This window comes from Carassius auratus, unplaced genomic scaffold (assembly GCF_003368295.1).
Source record: "Carassius auratus strain Wakin unplaced genomic scaffold, ASM336829v1 scaf_tig00021196, whole genome shotgun sequence".
Taxonomy (NCBI): domain Eukaryota; kingdom Metazoa; phylum Chordata; class Actinopteri; order Cypriniformes; family Cyprinidae; genus Carassius; species Carassius auratus.
The window spans coordinates 24,729-48,355 of NW_020525090.1; the positions used below are offsets into that span (position 1 = coordinate 24,729).

At 35.7% G+C, this 23,627-nt stretch overlaps 1 protein-coding gene across 1 annotated transcript in view; it reads right to left on the minus strand.

Annotated features, from left to right (window-relative positions):
• LOC113076765 (zinc finger CCHC domain-containing protein 7-like) overlaps positions 1 to 23,627 on the minus strand; it is a 40,552-nt gene that overhangs the window by 11,610 nt on the left and 5,315 nt on the right. Inside the window, exons 3-5 of the mRNA XM_026249458.1 lie at positions 2,761 to 2,819; positions 2,461 to 2,586; positions 1,318 to 1,488 (exon numbers count right to left, since the gene is read on the minus strand). Coding sequence (XP_026105243.1) covers positions 1,318 to 1,488; positions 2,461 to 2,586; positions 2,761 to 2,819 — 356 coding nt within the window. The remainder of the gene's footprint in view (positions 1 to 1,317; positions 1,489 to 2,460; positions 2,587 to 2,760; positions 2,820 to 23,627) is intronic.

The following is a 23,627-nucleotide window of genomic DNA, read 5'->3' on the forward strand; positions in this document are numbered from 1 at the left end:
TGCATATTACTGATCGAAAATTCAGTTTTGATATATTTATGGTAGGAAATGTATAAAATATCTTCATGGAACATGATCTTAACTTAATATCCTAAAGACTTTTGGCATAAAACATTTTTTATTTTGACTATTGCTACAAATATACCCCAGAGTGGATATTTCATTTAATTTTCAAGAAGTGCTACAAATCACTTAACATGAAGAAAAAAAAGATGACTTTAAATAGAAAATAACTTTAAAAATTAAAATAATATAATATTAAAATATAAATAAAAAATGTGAAGAGTGAAACTATATGAGGAAAAAACATAAAAGTGAAAAAAGGAAATAAATTGAGAAAAACTTTTTGAGGCTTCACACATTAAGTACAAGTATGCAAACAAGTTTGCATTCAGAAAAAATTCATAAAAACATTTTCACATCCCAAACATGTACATTTTGAGAACATCGGCCATTTATTATGAATAAGTGCATTAGAGCGAGCCAGAAACCAAAAAGCAGATGGACCGGCCGATATTTGTTAACTCTCAGAGTTCATTAACAAACACCTCACAGCAGTTTTTGAGACTGGTGTAATTATAGATTATGAGCATAATGAAGTCATGTTGTGCTGGCGGCTGAAGAACGGTTTGTTCTGTTAACCAGCAAGATCAACTTTACTGCTCATTCTAGATTCATAAACAACTATAGTCTTAGAGGATGATGGGCATTATGGTTATGATCATGTGATGTGAGAACTTGATGATCAGAACAACTTTTTACTTGCACTAATAGAATGCAGCAGAATATCTTGAAGCAGGATTGTGTAACTGCACCCGAATCCTAAATGTGTTTGTTTGTCGTGTTCTGCATGAATGGGGCTAATTCCGCTTCAATTAAAACTATGCCAAAATTATATTAAAACTGTTTCCCAATCACAAGACAGCAGAAGATGGATAAACATAACCAGCTTTTACGGTGAGGGAATGTGTTCCTGTTCAAAAACACCACTGAATAGAATGAGCGGACAATATTTGTAACTTAATTTTATCTTTAAAAAAATGCAACGCTCGTTGCGTGAGATGCAAAAAAAAAAAAAAAAACGATGCAAGATCAGAGATCAAAGCAAAAAAAAAAAAATGACTTCAATAATCAATCCTGACTCATCCCTAGTTATAAAACGTGTTCCCAACCTTTGTTTTAACAAGCTATAGCACCCCTCTTGTGGAGTGTGTCCCACTCACAGCCCGTGAAGCGTCTGTCTTAATGAGAGAAATAATGGCCCAAGAGATAGATGCACACACACACACACACACATACACACACACCACTACTCACGTCAAAGAAATGTCCAGTCATGCCACAGCGGCGGCAGCATTTGTGCCAGTAAGCTCTCTCCAGACAGTCGTCATAAGTGTGGCCGGGCAGTGAGCAGTTCGAGCAGTGACGGTTCGGACAGGTCCTCAGTAAGTGTCCCCGAAGCCCACATAACGAGCAGCATGGCACCTTCTGCTCACACACACACAGTCACACACACACACACAAAGTCACAATAAGGACAATTTTGAGTTGACTAGTGTTGTCAAAAGTACAGATGTCAGTACTGAAAAAAAAAGTGACAATTCCAGAATTTCCCACTGATTCATGAACAGCTCTGATTGGTCATTGTGTTCAGACGCTCAACAGATATGTCTGTGATTGGCTACAGTGATCATCGCTTCATGTTCTTCACCCAGTGCTTGCACAGATACACACGGGAGCATTTGAAAGCCGTGTCTATCAGCAGATGCCTTATATATATCATCTCATAGATGGATCCGCTGATAGACACGGCTTTCAAACAGCGCTCAAAATGCTATGGTCACATTTTGAAATCTCTGTACCGACTGTTACCAACACTTTTAACACTTTTAAGTTGCTATATGGCATTGTGTTTAAAGCATTAAAACCAGAAAACTATTTTCATTTAAGAATTATTAAATATACTTAACACTGTGAATATCATCCAAGATTTGTAGTAATAATAATAACAACAAATATTCCAGTTTCCAAGGCTATTATGTGCAAATAAGTCTGTACAAACATTATTAACAGTGTACAAAATAGATTAAACTGTCAAACAAATAACTCTATTTAAGCATCAAAATGACAGAAAATACTCAAAATTAAAATTAAAATAAAGTGTCAAAGCAGGGTTTTTCAACCTTTTAACTTCAAGACCCATGCTCAGTTTTTCTAGCATGCATAACTCTGTGTGTGTGTATATATATAAAAATTTTACATTTTTATATTATATCTAATGGTCTGATATTTGAAAGACTTGGTTCTGATTGGTCAATTGTAGCATTTTGCAAGAACAGATAAATTAAATAGTTAACAGGTTTTTGGGCTAATGCAGTACTATAGGTGTCACTGAGTGGAGATGAGGGGGTCTCGATCTTTGCTGTGGGACAGGTGACTGAAGGGTGGATAATCGTATACCCTTGGTGTGGGACAGTTTTTAGAGAGATGGCCGGACTTCCTGCAGTTGTGACACGTGATGGATTTTTCAGCGTAGTAACGGTTTGAGATGCGCCTCGGGCCAGCTCCTTTATTACAGATCTGAGCCTAAAGACACACACACACACACACACAGACAAAATGGTTATCACCTCCTATGAAAGACAATCCTTAACAATAACAATTATTTTCTGCTTAAAAAACAAAAACAAATTGAAAAGTATATAAAATATCAATTTGAAATTTGATAAAATAAATAAATAAAAATAAATGCAACATTACCCATTTATCCTTTTCTGATATGGTCCAGTTCTTTTTATTCCCTTCATCGTTTGCATATTCTATAAAAAAAAAGAACAGCACATGAGAAAAACAAACTGAAACCATCAACATGAATTTAGATAAAACTTTAGATTGTGTGATTGTGTGTGTGTGTGTGTGTGTGTGTGTGTGTGTGTGTGGATAATACAGGAGGCCCACTCCCCTAATTTGACCTTCTTCTTTTTTTTTTAGCTCACTCTCAAGAGACAGAGAGACAGTTACTACAGCAATACACAGCTGCAGATCAAGAAACACAGCTTTAAAATGCAGCACACACACACACACACATATATATATAAAACTCCATTGACTTAATTATTGATGATTTCATAGCGTTTCATGTACAAACTGTACAAAAAATTCATGAAACAAAATTCAAATTCATATTTTCACACACAAAAAGAAGCATTTAGACACACAAACACACTATATATATATATATTACAAAATATTAAAAATGGTCATAACGAAAACAAACCATATATATTCATTCATGAATGTCTTTTTTTTTTTATCTACACACCAAAAAAATCATTGCAACAATGCCCCCCAAACATCCCTGAGGACCCCAGTACAATAAACAGGAAACATTTCCTTTAATCCTGATCCCCCACTTCTCACACACACACACACACACACACACACACACACACACACACACACACACCTCTGTCTCTACGAGGGGGAAATGCCTTGTCAGTCACGGCCCAGCAATCACACAAAGCCAGCGAAAGGAGGACTTCACTATGGTAATCCTGCCAGGCCAATTCACAATGACACACAAACACACACATATCAAAAGACACTATAATTTCCTTCTCATATGAATATTAGGAATATTTTCATAAATCCACCGTGTCTTCATCAAATCCCCAATAATAAAATAGTATTTCTCCAATAGGCAACAACATAAAATAAACCTACCAGAGGGGGCGCTACAGAGTAAGCCAAAACCAACATCACACAAAACCTTTGCAGCGAGACGAAGATGGAGGGATGAAAAGAAAACAAGGGAGGGAGTGAATAGCAGAATAGCGACAGATGCTACTTGTATGTCTCATAGGCATGCTAATTAACAGAACCAACGAATAAAAATATGAGTTGTGCACGCAGGGTGCAACTTCATCAGTGTGTGTGTGTGTGTGTGTGTGTTTTAATGAATTCCAGCTGACTAATAGTCTGAGAGAGAAGAAAGCTGGCATGCACCCGGCCACCATCGTTGGGTCCATGGAGAACAAACTTTCAATTAGTTGCTTATTAGCATGCATATTACTATCATTTTGGCTGTTTATGAGTACTTCTAAAACTCATTGACCACCCATGAGCCACCAGGAGCAAACATGGCAGATTTGAAATTTCATTACATACCGAGATGTATATGTCATACTAACAAATTATTTTCTCTAGGCATTATATGGATTTCTTTATTGTGCTCCATGAAATACCATCACTGTAGTCTTCATCAGCCAGACTTCTGACTATGGGCATAAAATTCACTCCACTTTGTTGTTTGCAGCTTGCGATTTTTGCATGCATTATGCATTTAAAAGAATCTGAGGCTCCCACCATTGAGCAAGGCATTTATAATGAGATGCATTTCCAAATGAAGCAGAATACTCAATGAGAAAAAAAAAGGTAAAGCAGGATATTATTGACTTCTCTGAAATGAATGGATCATAAAAAGCAGGCGTTCAATACCATAACGGAACAAAACCTTGATGTTGGATTGCAGTCATTGGTGAAAACACAACAGTATCTAACCAAATCCAGAAACTGAAGGTCAAGTTCACCATTAAAATCATCTATATGTCCTTTTCAAATTTATTGGCTAGTATTATATTACTGTTAAGTGGCAATACATTACTGCATTAATAACCAAAAAGATTTTAGAGAGGCTAAATCAACTACAACAGTAGTGTAAAAAAATGCTTTAAATGCTAAACGGCTACTGTATGTGGTTATTCAGTTTATTTTCCCAGCTGATGTGACCTAGGTGATTTTAGCTGAAAGAGAGAGCATATTACACTCAAAACAATGCTGGGATGTTTCAACTTAACTTTGGGTCAAATATGGACTAAAACAACCATATGTGACCCAAAGGTGGTTTAAAACAACCCAGCATTTTTTAGAGTGTAACAACACAATAATTGCAACTTATCATCTCACAATTCTGACTTTTTCTTCAGAGTTGCATTTTTATATTAATCTATATTGTGTGATAAAAAGTTGCAATTACATTGATTAATTTTTTTATTCAGTGGCAGAAATGGGCTTCCGGGAGAAAGTGTATTAAAGGGATATTACACTTTAAAAAAGAAAACTGTCATCAATTACTCACCCTCATGTTATTTCATCCATTTTTATTTATTGATTTAATAGGGACCATATGCATTCATATAAACATACACCATGTAAATATGCCAGAATTAGTAACAACTACTTTTCATCTGATGTCCCTAGCTTAGATTTTCATGTTGCATTTTCAAAAATAACAAACGAATTCCGTCAAAACTTTCACGCTTCAAAAAAAAAATGTATAGACATCGTAAATGTATTCAATATGAACAGTGTCTAGCAAGCAGGTCTGAACTTATGTTTTTCATATTTGATGTGCTCTGTGTGCGTAAATCACTGTTTATATGTGAATTAATGCAGCAATTAAAACGGTTTGTGATATGAAGAATTTGTGTCTCTTCGGACACATTTTTGGGGCAATGGACTTTCAATGCAGGAACATATATCTCAGATTTCATTCAAAATACATAGTGTTTTGAAGATAAATGAAAGTCTTATTGTTTTGGAAGTACATGAGCGTGGGTAAACCATGACAGAATTATGGGATTAACTAACATTTAAGTAAAGGGGTACAGTGTTTGTAAAGACAGCACATAACATCCCCAACTAAACCAGTGACACACGCATCCATCCTGAGCAACTCTATCCGCACTCGTCTCCCTCGAATGAAACCATTCAGCATCCTCCAGCAGACTCCCCGGCTCAAAGAGACGAAACATGGGACTGAACCCTAAAAAAGCTGATCAAAGCCTGAAGCAGGCCTCGCCGTTAACCAGTTCTGCAGGCTCTTTGTGCGGTGCTGTTGACTTCTGCCACTGGGCTTGCGGACGGGACAAAGAGAGCGGAAGAGAGGCCAGCAGTCAGATTAACACAGCCATACATAACAATGGAGGCCGAGTGTGTGCGACCCCGTGCACCTTTGTGTGTGAGGGTGTATGTTTAAGAGAGGGAGAGAGAAAGGGATGGGAGAAGTTTCTCACGTTCAGTCCCACTTTTGGTTCTTATTGCAGGACACAAAAATATAGACAGCCCTCCGATGGACCAGGGTCAATGTAAGTGTTTAGGGACAACTCATAGAACGGTCACGTGACCTATTTGGCTAACATATACTACTCTTTAACAGTTTGTTTGTTAAAAAAAAAAAAAAGCTGAATAACTTTCTATTCATTAAAAAACCTTGGGGAAAAAAAAGATTATATCAGTCGCCATAGATGTATTAAGCAGCACAAACACAAATAAGCATATTAAAATGATTTCTGAAGGATCATGTGACACTGACGTATCAGCTTTGAGTTGAAAATCACAGGAATAAATTACATTTATTTAAAAGAAATTACAAGATTTGCTGTTATTACTGTATTTTTAATCAATAAATATAGCCCTGGTGAACATAAGAGAATACAATTCTAAAAAAGGCAGTAGTATGAAAGTTTAAGTATCAAAAACTAATCAGTAATATTTTAGAAAGTATGCAAAGTATTTTTTGTTTTTGTTTTTTTGTCTGTATGAATTAATATTCTTTAGAGCTTGTTTGATATAATTTACAAATACTAAATAAAATATAAATATGGCCTATAATGTGTAATAATTATAATGTATAAATAACAAAATTATAAAACGTTGCTAAAAGCCTTACATTTTGTAGTTGGACAAATAAATAAATAAAAAAAAAAAAATATATATATATATATATATATATATATTTTTTTTTTTTTATAAAATAAATGTGAAACTAAAATCCTTTTTTTTTTGCCTAGTATTGATCACATCAGTTGTTTCTAACTAATTTCTCAAGTTGTATGAAAACGTATGTAGACAGAAGTCTTATTTAACCTCCAAATAGAATGCAAAATGAACTATGGCTGGTCGCATTCTCTTCCTGTCTAAGAGGCGTTTCTTGGCCAGAATAAGCTGCGATGTGGACCAGACTCTTTGCCGTTTAGTCAAAGGTCTGGTTTGTGAGACTAGCGATACAGAGAAGCATAGATGCCCCACAGAAAGGCAGGGCATGGGGGGTCAGCAGCCCTCACAGACCCCCTGACAAACACTTGACATGGACCACAGAGCAAATGCATTACGTCCCTATTCACCCTGCCTAGAGCAGACCTTAATCCAATCAAAAAGTGATCAAACACACACACACACACACACACACAGCATTCACATCTGCTTGACCAAAGGCATGTCTTTCTCTCCGCCATTTCCTCCAATTCCTTCATCAGCTAAATAATCTCCTCACTCATACTCATGATCAATCAAAATAAATGAAATGAAATTAATGTGGGAATGGGAAAAAGATATGTTGCTAGCCGGATTCAAACACTTATTTCCCACATGAGCACCATCTACTAAGCAACAACTCCGTCCTCTCCGTTCCTTCATGCTGTTTTTATTCTTTAAACCTTTGTCTTTTTATCAGAAATGCCAGATTTACATCCACACGGGCAATTAATCTCTACTTGACGGAGGAGACGGAAGGCAGAATTCAAATGAGCGGTGCAGTGAAATGCATCATGGTCCATGAACAGACCACAGTGAGTTAGGTGAGCAGTGGTGAATGTGAGTGTGAAAACCAAACAGTGTGCAACAACGCCACACTTCAAAGACAAAATACACACACGGGGTACTTCACTACATGAGAGTGCAGAAAACATATTCACTAGTGTTTCACACTCCACTAAATTCAAGCATCCGGTTGGATCACAAACAGAACATGCTGGAAGAGAGGACCAGGACATCAAATCAAGCAGAAAGAGACAGACATGTTGAGATGTATCCCTCTCAGTCAATACATCATCATGTACAGGTCGATTATGGATTACAGCGGCACATTTCATTTCATGCTCAGTCTTCATGTTTGCAGCTCTGCTGTGGAGCCTTGCAACATGGATTACGCTGATATCTCTATTGCACACATACACACAACTTTAGCACCAGAAACTATCTTTGGAAGACACACACACACAGTTTCTATAGTTTTTAAAGGGACAGTTCATGTAAATCTGAATTCTGTCATACGTTACTCACTTGAATGCCTCGATTTCACCAGAGACACATAAAAGTAGAATTTATTCAAAAATCATTACGCAACTCTTGCCATACAAGAAACAAATCATAGACACCGAAGACTATTAAAAAACAACAACACTTTTAAATATAAAAGGTTCTTTATTGGCATCTATGGTTCCACGAGGACCTTTACATTAAAAACGCGGCTTTAGTGTTGAAAAAACATCTTTAAGATTATTGAAATGTTCTCCATGCTAAGACAATTATTGTTTTTTTAACAGCTGTCCACTGAATGGTTTTTTTAGGGGCATATATATCACTTAAAAAAACTTTTGGAAGCTGTGAGTGTATGGAAATATTATAGTTCATATGACCTGTGCACTATATTGCAATTTTTCTCAAGCCATATAATAGCTATTTGTTACAAAAACAGCCAAAATTTATCTCATTATTCAGGATGAATTGAAATATGTTGGAGTAAATATGATAAACGATGTGTTAAAATTCCTCGAATTTTGTGTTCCAACAAAAATGTAACAGCAATGCCACGTAATGCTATTTAATACATAAATATGAATTATGATAGAATTAGCATGTTTTGTTTGACTTTGTGTATGCATGCACAATTTTCTATGGTTATATGCATAAAAAAATCATAACCATATCATAACCTTTTTTTGGCCTCTATACATACACAGGCATGTGTCAAATAACTTGCATCATAACATTATGATCCCTCTCTTAAATAATAAATAAATATTTTGTGTAGCTATAATTTTGGAACCAAAATGTGTCCAGTAATTGGCGTTTTTTAACAAAAAAAAAAGAAGGTTCAAGCTAAAATATTGGGTTAGTTGGTAGTAAATATAATTTGCGTTAAAGGAAAAAGTTAAAGGAATATGAAATCAGGTAAATGTTCATTAACAATGGTGTACAGTACGGATATCCTCAATTCTGCCAAACAATCTGACAATCAGTCCATATTACACCAACTCTGCTGGTACAAGAAGATACTGTGGCATGGGGACAAATCCGTGCCTTCTACCCCAGGTTCATCATGGCACACAGTGCATGCTGCCACGATCATGGCATTCCTGACTCCTCGTGTAAAGAGGGAGGTGGGGCAGGTGGCCAAACCTGTCTGTCAATGTACCATTGCCTCTTGCAACCCAGAGGGGGCCCAATTACTGCCCAGCGGGGCACGGTATGGCAACAGCATGGCGGAAACACGGCAACCATACGCTCCAATCAGAGAGGCAGACGAGTAAGTGACAGGGGATGAGGGAAGAGAGTCACATGGGACTGAGAAAAGCACACGCACACACTCAACATCACTCCTTGTACTTGGTAATCTGATGTCAAGATAATGAAAAAACAAAAACAAAGCCTTCAACCATAAAAAAACCAAAGTTCACCAAAATTCAAATCTGTCCTTATTTACCCTCATATCATTCCAATCCTATAGGACTCTCCTTCCTAAGTGGCAAGGCAAGGCAAAAGCTTTGAAAATTATACAAAAATTGACTTAATTAAAATGAATGTAAAAACAGTTAGAAATAGAAAATGATTTTTGGAACACAAAAGGAGAAATTCTGATTTTTTAGAACAGTGGCCAAGGGCTTATCAAACTCCAAAATGGACAAAAAAAAAAAAAAACAATTCAAATTTCTATTTGTCAATATTAACTTTGTTCAACGTTATAGCTCTCAAATCGCATTCATATTGGAAACCATATATTTTCTGAGAGTAAAAACCGATGTTTTTGTCTATTTCTAACACAAAGCTTCAAAGGAGTCTGAATACATTGTTTATTTAAATATTAAAAACTAAATTAAAAATATTTATTATAAATTATATTATTTTTATATTATAAATTATATATAAATTATTAAATCAATTATAAAAAAAATAATCATAAAGTATTATTATTTTTAAGTCGTCTGATCTAATTTGGTGTTGATTTTATGTCATTTTTAGAAGCTTGATAACATATGCTTTTGTTTGCATGGTCAAAAACAGCTCTAGTTTGTGTTCCATGGAACAAAGTCATAAGGGTTTAATAATGACATGAAGCTACAAACAAAACAAATCCAAAAAACATAATGGACAGAATTATGTACTGTAAACATTCATAACTCTGCACGAACTTACATTCATTTAAGAGTGATTACAGAAATTCATCTAAATCCAGTAATGTTAGAAACAGATGAGAAAATAGTGACGCAAAGGATGTAAACTTGATGCAAGAGTACTGGTAGTCAGACTGCACGTGCATCGATAGAAACAGCTTGTGTGCACATGCACATCTCAGTCATGCTCAGTCACTCGTCACAACGCTAGTCTGTGACAAACCTGCTTTAAGAGCCCACCAGAGAAATGTGTCCCCAGCTTGCCCTGCCGTACAAATGAGAACAGCACTGAGACACCATGCATATGCTTAAATATGCTAAATACTATTGCAGCAGTTTTGGCACCAGTATCAGATGTATAGCTTGTTTCTGAATGTATTTGAGATGCATGAACATCATTACTAGACACCAATCTGTTAGCATGTTCTATACAGTGTATATATATTTCAAAACTGTGATTCCCTGTGTGGACAGTTATCTAATATTCCAAACCTTTAGTTTTCCTTCTGCTTCCACGACGTATACACAAACATACGAGAAGGAAAAATTAAACGCTTAATAAAGCCACTAGCTTGCGACTTCAATTCTCCTCTGGGAGTGTTTTTCTATCGGGCTGAAGGGCAGATCGACTTTTAATGATTGTTATTATACGAAAAGAGATAAACTCCATCATTAATCGGCTACATTCCCTTTCCCTTACCATTGATAGGAAGAGAGAAGGGCTTTTCTGCTTCCCATCCAACCCACACTGTAATTAGGCCTCCCTTACATTCACTCACTCACTAAAATGTAAACGTGCACACACACACACACACGGGATGCGAAAGACAGCCGTGTTTCAGAAAATGTTCAAAAAAATGTGTCATTAAGTGGAATTTACCATAATGCTGTTTTATATTTCAGTGGCTGGGGGGGCTGATGAACTGTGTGTGTGTGTGTGTGTGTGTGTTATGGGTCTGGGGTGTGTGTGGGAAGTGGGGCTTCTGTTAATTGAAAAAGAAGAATAATCCTGCCCTTTCTATCGCCCTCTTCAGTCTCTCACACACACACACACACATACACACACACACACACACACACACACTGCAAATCCATAGCCATTGGGGTGATTAAATAACAGCGCTTTAAGATTCTAATTTGTTTTTTTCTTTTCCTGCCGTAGCCCATTACTGGACTTTAGGAAAGGTGGAAACAATAAAGGATGGATATGAAACAAGTGGGAACAGAAGACACACACTCAAACACACATACACATTAAATATAACCAGACATATTAGATTAGCAAACATAAAGCTGGCATTATTAAAAACGATATCTCAGTCTGGAATTATAACGAAAGACAAAGGGAATTATTTCTACTTTTCCCTCAAGAGATCCAGGAAAAATCCAGGGGGGGATTGTGGATTCTGGGAGGACTGCACTGCTCAGCTCGGACCACCTGGAATAAAATATGAGTTTGGGTGGGGTTCGGCTCGGGTCCATCAGACTGACAGCAGGCAGCACGCGTTAAAATATCCGTTGCATTGAAACAAACGCAACAAATGCGGCGTTTCCACACACGGAGCATCAAGGAATACTTCAACAACGATCTAAATCCCATGTTGTTAAACAGGAAGCATAAAAGAAAGACACTTTTGCCTATTTCCGACAAAGTTAAACAAGCAGATAACTAGTTACTGTACAGACTAAACTAACTAAGTGATCACAAAACAATAATAATAATAATAATAAACTAAGACTAAAAATCTACTTACAGTGAAAGTCTATGGAGAAACATTGTTAATTTGCCTCTCAGACTTACACTGTAAATGCATAATTATCAACACATACTTATTTTTGTGTTTATGTATTATTTAAACTATTTGTGGTATTTTCTGCGTATTGAACGGAGAACATTAAAACGTTTTAAATGCTACTTCAATAAAAATACTGTTTTTCTTATGAACATTGTAGGATAAAGTCCCATTACAAAAGTAGGTTCTCTCAGTGCCCTAAAAGAGATTATTTTATACGAAATTATTATAAACATTTCTGTCCAAATACCATTATCGTTTAGAGTTAAAATTACAAACCTATCTACATTTAAGCTCCGTTCACACCAAGAACGATAACTATAAATATAACGATATTAGCGTCCACACCAGCCAGTGATATCGTCCCAAGCTCGTTACAGCAGGATGGATTCTGATTGGTTGTCAATGTTTGTATCATTCATCCATTGCAGTCAGATTCACAAAGGAAGGCTTTTTTATGTAGCTTTTAAGTAGCATCATTAAATGATTAGCAAAATTTCACAATATCTACATCAATTTAAAGTGATAATCCTGTTCTTCCCTTCCAATAAAAACCCTAAGAGGATTCTTTTAAACAATTGGAAACCATTGTATTATGGGGTTTCTGAATGTAAAAATCAATCATCATGATACAAAATAGCCTCAGATGATAATAAGCTTTTTAATAAAATGAGTGATGTTTGCATGTTTCCATTAAAACTTTTAAATAAACTGATAATTAATGCATTTTATAAAATACTTAAGAAAATTTTTAAAAGTCTCCCACTGACTTGCATTGTTAAAATGATCACCATTTAAAATCTAACTAACATTGCTTATATCACTGAAATATCTGGTGCACAAAAGCAGCATTACATGATGACTGTAGTCTACAGATAACAGAAAACAAAAGCATATGCATGGCATCTCCAAAGCCAAATTTTATTAAATAAACAACATAACATCATTGTGCCTGGTATAACAGAGTGGGTTGGTCCTCATTGTCTAGTAGGAAAAAAATGCATTGGTACTTAACTATTTATAAAGCCATCTTGGGGATGTTGACTTCATATCTTTGCTGTCTTGTAAAACAAAAAACTGTTGAGAAATATTTTTTGCGTTCTCAAATCTACACTCTCTCAGTTCCATTTGTTAGATCTGAATTTGGTAAGAAAGCTTTTGTGTATTTAGCCTCGTCTGACTGAAATCACCTTCAATCGAAACTGAAGCTACAAAATTGGCTGTCTTTGGATCGGTTTAAAGAAGTCATTTGGCAAATGGAAGATAATTCAGTGAAATGTAATTGTTTAAATCTTTTTAGTTTGTTTGTATTGTGTAAGTCTGTGATGAAACTTGTTATATTGCTGCTAATCTTGGCCAGGTCATTCCTGTGAAAGAGATTTTTAATCTCAGAGAGTCTTTTCTGGTTAAATAAAGGTTATTATTATTCTTTCCCTACCATGTTGGTACTGGCACTTCAATTCGAAAATGATCATTTCTACAAACAGCGAATGTTAATCTTTTCTTGTGAATAGGGATGTCAACGATTAATCGATGATCGATTAATTGTCGATAAGAGATGCAATCGATTAAGGCTATCGATGGTCGGTTAACCGATTCAATGTTGGGCTGCGTGCGGCTCATGCGCACTCAACACGTGCGAGCGGCTGTGAGTGACGGTGACGATATATAAAAGCATCATCATTCATTCACAATGTACAAATTAAGCTTTTAATGTGATTTAAACTTTAAAGTACATTAAAATAGAAACAACATAAAAGTTCTTCAACATTAAATGCAATAGAAATGTAGTTACTAATCATTTCATCAGATAACTGTTTTATATCGTGCGCTTTGCAGGGCTGCGGGACACAGTGACAGGACAGCTAGTCTATTCATTCCTACAACTTGTTAATTCATTCCTACGAATTATTAATGTGGCAATTGTCCATGTTTCATTAATTTTGTTCCCTAAATAACCCATGATTTAAGTGAAATAAGGGAACAAATGAATAAATCGAACGAATTCTTAATTCATGAAATCTTTAATTTCCCTTCCCATGTTTACCACAGTAAGAGATGCGAAAACAGTTATTAAAAGCGAAAGATAATAAAATAAACCTGGGAAATTAGAGGGTTAGACTATGAAGATTTAGGAAAAGAAACAATGCCTAAATATACTGAATTTGTGGAAATTCGTGACCAACCGGCAAACCAGAACAAAGCCGCGTAAATGAAGACTATGGGGTCCAAAAGCATGGTCGCGATCTAAAATTTTCCAGTTAACCTATTATTCCTCTAATAAACAAAGCTTTTATACCACACTTGTCATAATCAGATCTTATCATTTCTAAATAAATAATTGCTGGATTCAAAACAGCGATTAATAGGCGCTGTGACCGACACATTCCTGGAGCATTCAGTTTAAATAGACCGTAGTATACCGGTCCACTCTGCTGTTATGCCAAGGACGTTTTTGCTCATATGAAGAGGATCATCTTTTCCGTCTATATGCGAATGCGTGTTAAGTACAAGCCTAGTTTACATTATAAATAATAGTTTAACATTCAAATACATTGCGAATATGGAAACATTTTGATTTGTGCCGAATGAGACATGAGCAATAACCTCCAAATAAATCTAGCCAAAGCCGCGCTCGCTCATCCTCGTCTGCACGCATGCACTGTCACGATCTAATGCGCTGTGTGCCGGATTTTTAAAAATCTGACATTTTCTTGGACAGAATCCAGCAGGATCAAATTAATGTGAGCAACTGTGTTTTGGTGCAGCAGCGCCGATGTAGTTCACTTAATGTGCAGCGCAGTCACACGCGCTCCACATTTCGGATAATTTTATACAATAATGTCAGTTGAAAACATTGCAATTGTGCTTTAAAATACAACAACGAGCACCACAAAACCATTTAAAGAGGCGCGTTCAGCGTTCTCCGTGCGGGATTGGAAATGACCTCAAAAGTATGGCGCGCTCTCTTCATTTTATCAAATGATCATAATCGCATCTATTCATTTTATAATCCTGCTACTAGCATTTTATTCAGACTAAAACCTCTTTAATTCAAGTGAGAAAGCGTTTTGTGTGTGTGTGTGGCTTTTGCACATCCTGTCATACCGCCGACTGCGTGCCTGCAATAGACGCATTTTGCAGTATTATGGTTAACGATTAATCGATTAATTGATCGTTAATTTAAACGACGATCGATCATGGAAATAATCGAAATTTGACATCCCTACTTGTGAACAACAAACAAATTGGCTTTTTGTTTTCTTGTCCCCATCAGAAGATGCTTTAGCAGGTAGTGTGAATATATAACCCTAAAGTGCCCTTGCACCATACATCAGAAAATCCCATTACACCCAAAGGGATCTGCCAATTGAACTGAGTGTATTTATATGATAGGGTTTAGGGTTGTGGGCTAGATGCATATCATTTGTACATGAAACCTGCGTATTATATGCATGCCAACAAATGTTGTATCATATACATGGGAAAACCGCGTATTATGTGCATGACAAACACATGCATATAATATGCACGCCAAAGTCCATTTTTGTGCATCAATACCACAAGCTTTTGTTTTTGACGTACTATTTATACACATTTTCATGAGACTGGGCTCTACCAACAGGAGGTTTCTTTAATACACCTTAACGTATGCCTAATGCTCTCACTAATACCTCTCTATTTGAATGTAGTCACTTAAGGCAAAGCCTTTATGGGAAAAATCTATTAAATATGCCATCAAAGAGTACCGGTGGTTTAGCCTAAAAAAGGATTACATTCAGGACCCCTCGCTCTCTCTCTCGCTCTCTCTCTCGCTCTCTCTCTCGCTCTCTCTCTGGTGCATGACAGAGACAGAGAGAGAAAGAAGAGGAAAATATATATATATAAAACAGGGGGTTGAGAAAAAGATTTTTAGATTAGGCCTAATGCTGAATAAATATGGAGAGATTTGCGGGATGAAAGTCATTCACGCTCAGTACCTCGTAAACACTCTCCATTTCTCCTTCTGCTGGTCCACCGGGCCACTACGCTGGTCAACAGCGCCAACCCAATTACTATTGATCACCGCACTTCAGGAAAATGAGAGAGAGGAAGAGAGCGAGGGTAGGAAGGTAATAGACAGATAGACGTCCAAATCCATTCAAAAGCGAGCGCCACTTTGGCCTCCTCACTCTGGAGGCCGAGCACAGTGAATACTGTGAAGGGTGGGTGTAACCGTGTACTCATTTAGTGCACCCTACACAAAGACGTTCAGCACTGCGACATTACTTTGAACTGAATGCAACCTTGACTGCAGCAAAAGTCATGAACTTCTATAAGGAGGTATCCAAAAACGATCTACTCACCTTCTCGTCTGAATGTAGGAATGTGCGGTATTGACAAATAGTGATCTCTGTATAATATGGGGAACTTTCGATAACAATAATTCAATGATATTTTGCTGGGTGTATTTTTTTGCTGGCACTCTGGCTGGTTTAGACATATATTATGGATAAATAATTATGACACTAAACTAACCAGTAAGTGGCATCAAGTCCCTGTCTTAATGAGTGATTCATTGATTCATTTATTCAAACGATTTGTTCAAAATGGCTGTTTCATTTAGAAATTAAGCAAGGGATTTTCTTTACGAATGGATCATTGACTCAAATGATTAGTTCTACAACAGATTCATTCAGAAACAAAGCACGGCAGTGTTGCTCTGAGACGCAAAGATGTTCTGATCTGACTACCCACATTCTACAAAATATATGATTTTGTGTTGAACACAAGAATAAATACAAATTAATAGATGATTGGTACAATGACTGAGTAAATAATGATAGAATTTTCCTTTTTGGGTGATCTATCCCTTTAATGACAAGCTGCAGTATGTTTAGTACTGTGCCTTTAAGAGATGCATGCACCAGTTCTCTTTTGCCTGTTTACTTTCAATTTATACATAATTAACTTTGTTTATATGTAAACTTTGTGGTTTTTTGACAGTATTAGCACAATCAGATGATAATAACTAATATAACTAAATAATAAGGTGCTGTTTGAAAGGCATTTTAGTGTATAAACGCTTTGGGTTGACGAGCTCTGAATAAGCACATGTTAGAACAGCACGCAAATAAAATATTTCACATGTAAGGTCGTGCAAGCACGTGCAAATAATGTACTTTTGTGATTGCAAATAAGTGCAGTGTCTCGTGAGTGTAATTGACATTTGATGTGAATGTGTCTCGCGAGTTGCAGTTTGAACTAGAGCCGCGAGACATAATACAACGCATTGCTTGAGGCAGATGTTGTGTTTTGTTAGTAAAGGTTTCATTATATTACTTGTGTTGCCTCCTTCGTTAACTATTACACGACTGCATATATTGGATCTGACAATGGTGTCGCTAGTTTTGTAACGAAAGAGAGCCCACACTTTCAAACGTTTCACTTTTGGTGTGATGACTGACAGCACGCACACACACACACACACAACAACACAGTACATGCGCTGGATATCACACGCACGACGAGCAAACATCGGCCGCATATTTCAGTGAAGGGAAATGTCAAGCAGCGGCTTCTAATTCATTGTTAACACTGAAGTATACGGAGATAAAACAACGCAAGTATCGATAACAGTATCATCTGTCCTGAAGCTTATCGGTACTCCAGTATCGACCCAATTACGTATCGGTCCAAAAAAAATACCGGTTCACGGTAACCGTCTCTATTCGCGAATGATCCATTTATAAAGACTGTCACTTGCTTTGATTCCAAATGAATCAGCAATTTTGGATGAACAGTTTGAAAGAATGATTCAAAGAGTCGGCACTCTTGCTTATACCAGGGGCTACTGTACTATGAAGGGACTATAAAAAAATATATAATAAATGAACACCAAATTTTTACACCTTCCTGAATAATGTCCTGTCAATAAAAATGTGATTTTATGTGATGAATATGACAGACAGCTAGCAAAAACATGGAATTTAGTGGAAAGATAAGCCATCAATATGTCTGGCGTATGCAGCAATCGCAGTGACAGTAAATTGAAGAAAAGGTGGAATGATATGAGAAAAATTGCTTCCGTAAACATATCAACCTCATTCTACCATTGAAGCCAAAATCTACACAGCCAGATTCACAGCTCACAGCTAAACCAACGGTGTGTTTGGGCCGGAGATAGCAGAAGAAACTCAAAGCTTTACATCTCCATTTCATTATGAGTTACGATCCCAGTGGAAATCCCAGCGGATGAAAGCGGGTTTTATTATTTCTGCATGTCAGAGGATTATTTGATATGTTTTTTTTTTTTTTATTATTGCATGAAATGTGATAAATCATCTTAAAATCATTCACAATATGAAACAAATATAGTGGATATATGCTATAGCAAGCATTTTTGAGGTTCAATACATAAATGTTCGTACAGTAAGTACCCCAATTTCATAATGACCAAACATTATAGTGAGGGAATTCATGCTTTGACATGCTCATAAGAATAACCTAAAACAGACTCTGAAGAAGACGTATTAAAAATTATATAGTCACTAATTGAATATTTTACACATATAAATGAATAAAATATCAATAAAAACATTAACAAATGAACACAAAATTAAAAGTAAGATCAACCGTGATAACCAGTAATATGAAGCAATTCTTGGATTAACCAGGATTTACTAAAATCAGTTAACTCAATAGTTACAATAAAAGGTAAATATGGTTTCTTAATGGAGCACTATTAAATGATCAATATCATTTAATAAAAGCAACAAAAAAGCATAAAAAAGTATTATACAAAATTCTTAAGAGTATTAATAGACGACCAATACCATACATATATTTTTAAATACTTTAAAGAGAGCATTAATAAATGCCTAATAGCATCTGAATATGTATATATATATATATATATATATATATATATATATATATATATATATATATATATATATATTATGTGTGTGTGTTTTTTTTTTTTTTTTTATAATAATAATAAATTATTTAAAATGATAAAAATAAATGACAATAAAAAGAAACTGTAACAATAACAATACAGGTGACATTAATGGATTTACCTGAATTTTTTATAGTAATACTGCAAATAAAACGTAATATTACAGTGCAATAACGGTGTAAATATAGTATCTTATGAGAGTTAATTAATAAATGACTAATGTTGTTTCTTTCTTTATTTCCTTCTTTCTGCCTCAAAGCAATCGTACCAGAGGAGTAAAGTAGTCATGTAGTTGTTTTTGATGTCAAAAGTTTCATTTAACAGTTGCAGCAACAAAAAGGAAAACTCATAATGCACACTGCTGCACTTTCACTCTCTCCCTCACACACACACACACACACACACAATTGAGAGCAGCTCACACAATATGCAAAAGAGACCCTAATAATAGTCAGGTGGCGTTTTCCGGAAGGTCCCTGAGGGAGTTAAGAAGGTTTGAGAGATTAGTAACACTGAGACACAGACCGACCAGCATTTAATTTTTCACACACACACACACACACAACATAAACATACCTCAGCACTCAAGTAAACATCAGTACAGTCGCACGCAAAGAGAAATAAATGAGGCAAACAAGGCAGTACGTCTGTAAAGATAAAATATAAATACCACATGTGACTTGCTTTTTATTGTAACATTTGTATATCAGAATTTTTGGAACAAGTGAATATCAATCTGATGCATTTGGAATGTAATCCTGAAAATTTGTATTTATTTTATTTATTTTCATAAGTGGCATTAGCACATAGAGATGAGTGTGGTAGCTATTTAATATTACTTTTGGGTTACACTTTATTTAAATGTGTGTTTATTACAAAGTATTTACATAAAAAAGTACTTAGTAATATTATTTTACAGGTTTAGTGTTAAGTTGCCTATGATTACGCAACATTTACTGATAGTATTATAGTAAATGCATGCAACTTGTTTATTGAGATAAAGTTTTACCTACTTCTGCACATTTACTATGTCACATAAAATCAGATTTCTCTTAAAAATTGGTTATATACATGCAGTTTTACGGGGATCGGATGCTATGCATGTATAGTAGTTGTTGTATTCTTGAGCTGTATGTAAGTGGTTTAATAACAACATCAGTTTTTTTGGACATAACCTTTTGGAATACGACTGGCTTAAATAAAGAGGCCACAAGATGCAGAACAAGCTGAATTTTCCCGCTTCATTTTGCACCACTCTAATGAAATGATATTAATAATGTATAATCTATTAGTCCACAGTCTAATAAAACCCCAAACAGTTAGGCGATCATCATAATGGCTCAGTTTTAATAAATACCCCTTACCCAAACACCCCAACCGAAGAGACAGACTGATTTAAAAGTTACAGTTGCGCTGAAAGGGAGAGAAATTAAAAATTAATCAGGTCTCCATGGGGCGCCCCGTCCTATTTTGCTGAGGCAATAATTTGATATTATATTAAATGACTGCTTAATTATAATAAATCTTATTGGTAATTGCAATAACCTTACCCCCCTCACCAGTGAGTGACCAGTCCTGCAGAAGGATAAAATCAAGCCAAACTATAAAATACAAGAGCAAAGTCTAATATCCACAGGAGAGGAATTTTTAAACATAATATTCCTGCTTTGATCACACTTAAATTGGGTTTATCATAAATTACAATATTAGTCTGAACATGAATAAATAATACCCCCTGGACTTTATATTTCCTCCATAACTCATTTCAGCATTTTTGTCATCATACAGAAAGTATGTTACAGTGACAAGTGCTTTCAAAACCCTCTGGACACTCAAAGCCAAATATGAATTCACATGGTCTCAATTCCTCTTCTTAAGAAAAAAAAAAAACAAAATATGCATTTTCTGTTTTCCGAGCACCAGCTTGTCATCGCATTTAAATAATTCTGTGAAAAACAAATATATTCAGTGTGGAATTAAGATCAGAAGCTGTTGGGTGGGGGACTTTTTCCACTACACTTTGTCTGAAAACAGCCCACACAAATATTCTATATTGAAAAAACGTTCGCATCAAACCAAATGAGCACCTGCGAAAACAAACACAGATGTTGGACTTGAGGTTTTCCGGGACAACGCTGCATCGTTGTGCGGTGAAGATAATCACAGAGGAACAGACACAACATTCAGATTTAACACACTCTGGGAGAATATTCTCCAAACGATTACACAACTTATTAATAAATATATTCGGATAACTTCATTAAGGCATTTTTTGGAGTTTTGGAACAAAAACAGAACATTTATAATATCACAAAGTGAAAAATGCATGTGACATAATAAATACAAAACTGTTTTATTTTGAAAATAAGTTCAAGTGTATTGGACCAATGTGGGGTCAAAAAAAAAGTCACAAAAAAAAAAAAAACTGATTGTTATCACACAGGTTACCATGATCAAAATTATTATTCTTTTATGCGTAAAACTCACAGAAAATGTCAGTTGCCTATGATTACGCAACATTTACTGTTAGTATTATAGTAAATGCATGCAACTTGTGCAATCAGGAAATATTAAGATAAAGTTTTACCTACTTCTGCACGTTTAATGTGTCACATAAAATCAGATTTCTCTTAAAAATCGGTTATATACATGCAGTTTTACAGAGATCGGATGCTATGCATGTATAAAAAAAAAAAACTGGTTATCACACAGGTTACCATAATCAAAATTCTTATTCGTTTATGCGTAAAACTCACAGAAAATGGAGTAAATAATTTTTCCAACAGAATAACTGTGCTCAGACGGTTTAAAAGCACCAATGAGAGAAACTATGACAATGGAGCAGAGCTGTGTTCCTCAGGCTTGCCTTCTCTAATCAAACCTGGTGTGTGACCGTTTAGTATGAAATTGGGATGGGAGCTTGCCAGCTAACCCCTTCTCAAAACTACACCCACACCCTGTAACATGATTAAGGATACCTGCTGTCCCATGCAGAGCCCACCCAAAACGCCAGACGTCCAACCGGGAACACACGCAGACCTTTCAAACAGGATTACACTGACCACACTCGAAGCGCAGTTCACCGGCCATTCGTGAAGAAAGAGCTGATGGAAACGTGCTTTTCTCAGAGAAGCCGGATTGGCGACCAAATGAAAAATGAAAAATCTCTTGGAAAAGTTTGATGAGATTCTCTCGATTTAAGGCCAAAGCTCAGCCACTACTTTTTTTGAACAAGAGAACAGTCCTGATTTTTTTTTTTTTTTATGTGTGTGTGTGTGTGTGTGTGTGTGTGTGTGTGTGTGAGGGGGGTGTAATTAACAGCTTACAATAATAAACTGATCACATCTGACCACAGGGATGCACTGATAATTTGAATGTTTTTGTTAAGGATGCTGAATGATAAATCAACAGTATTATAGTCTTTGAACAAATAAATAAACAATAATGAATTGCAATAGCTCATGTTCTTGAATTTAGGCTCTACATAAAGACAAATCGATAGTTATTTCTATTGAGATATGCCTTAAAAAAACATATACTGTTCTTTATAATCAATATAGGAGCTGGTTGGATTGTCCTTGAAAACCGGTGACTCCAATTAGAGTCAATCACTGGATTGTAATGATACTTTGGGAATTATACACTAGAGTTTGTGCACACAGAAAAAGAATTCGATAAACATGCATAATTAGGTGAAAACACATAATTATCTGAACTCTGAAAATAATTTGCATCTAAATTGAAAGGCTTGATGATGTAGAATACAACAGAAAGCAATACATATTTAACATTATGAATAGGCAGAAGTAATTCAATACCGATGTTTAAAATTAAAACACATCATGTATCTATATTTAACAGCATTTGGTTATTTCCCATAAAAGCCAATAAGGAATATTTCATAATATTATGTTATTATATATATATATTGATATAATGATATTGAACATGCATTTACAATAAAATATGATGTAAAATATTTGTACAATAAAATGCAATCAGGAATATCTTCTCAAATAAATATAAATATAGCCTGGCGCTGTGATTTAATGTCAGATCTGTGTGTTTGTGTGAGGATATGGTGTCTGTTCACACACACCGTGTGGAGAAATGGGTGTGGTGTTTCAGCTGAAGTGGCACTGCTGAGCCCAGATAAGAGCACACACACACACACACACACACACACACACGCTCACAATAACACACACCACCAGAACCACTTGTCTTACACAAACTTACACCCCAAAAGCCCTCCAATCTCACACACAGAACTACAGACACATCTCACCTCACACAGCTGCCACACCTCTCACACACACACACACACACACATACAGCTGCTAGAAGCATGCAGCACTACGCAGTCTTCATAAATCCTGCAGATCAAACTCTTTCACTCTCTATGAATATGTAGGAATTTAGACAAAGACACACAAACTATACGGTCTAGTATTCCAACAAAACCTTGAGTTTAAAACCATTTATTTATTCTACTCGAACTGAATGCCAAATTCCTGTTGAACTGAACGGTTCTCTTTAAAATCTAAAAGAAATGTAAAAAATGCACACATTTTTACATCAATATTACACTAGATATAATCTTTTCCAATATTATCCCATTTCCATTATAATCTCAAATCGATGTTGTAGGAATCTCTTTTG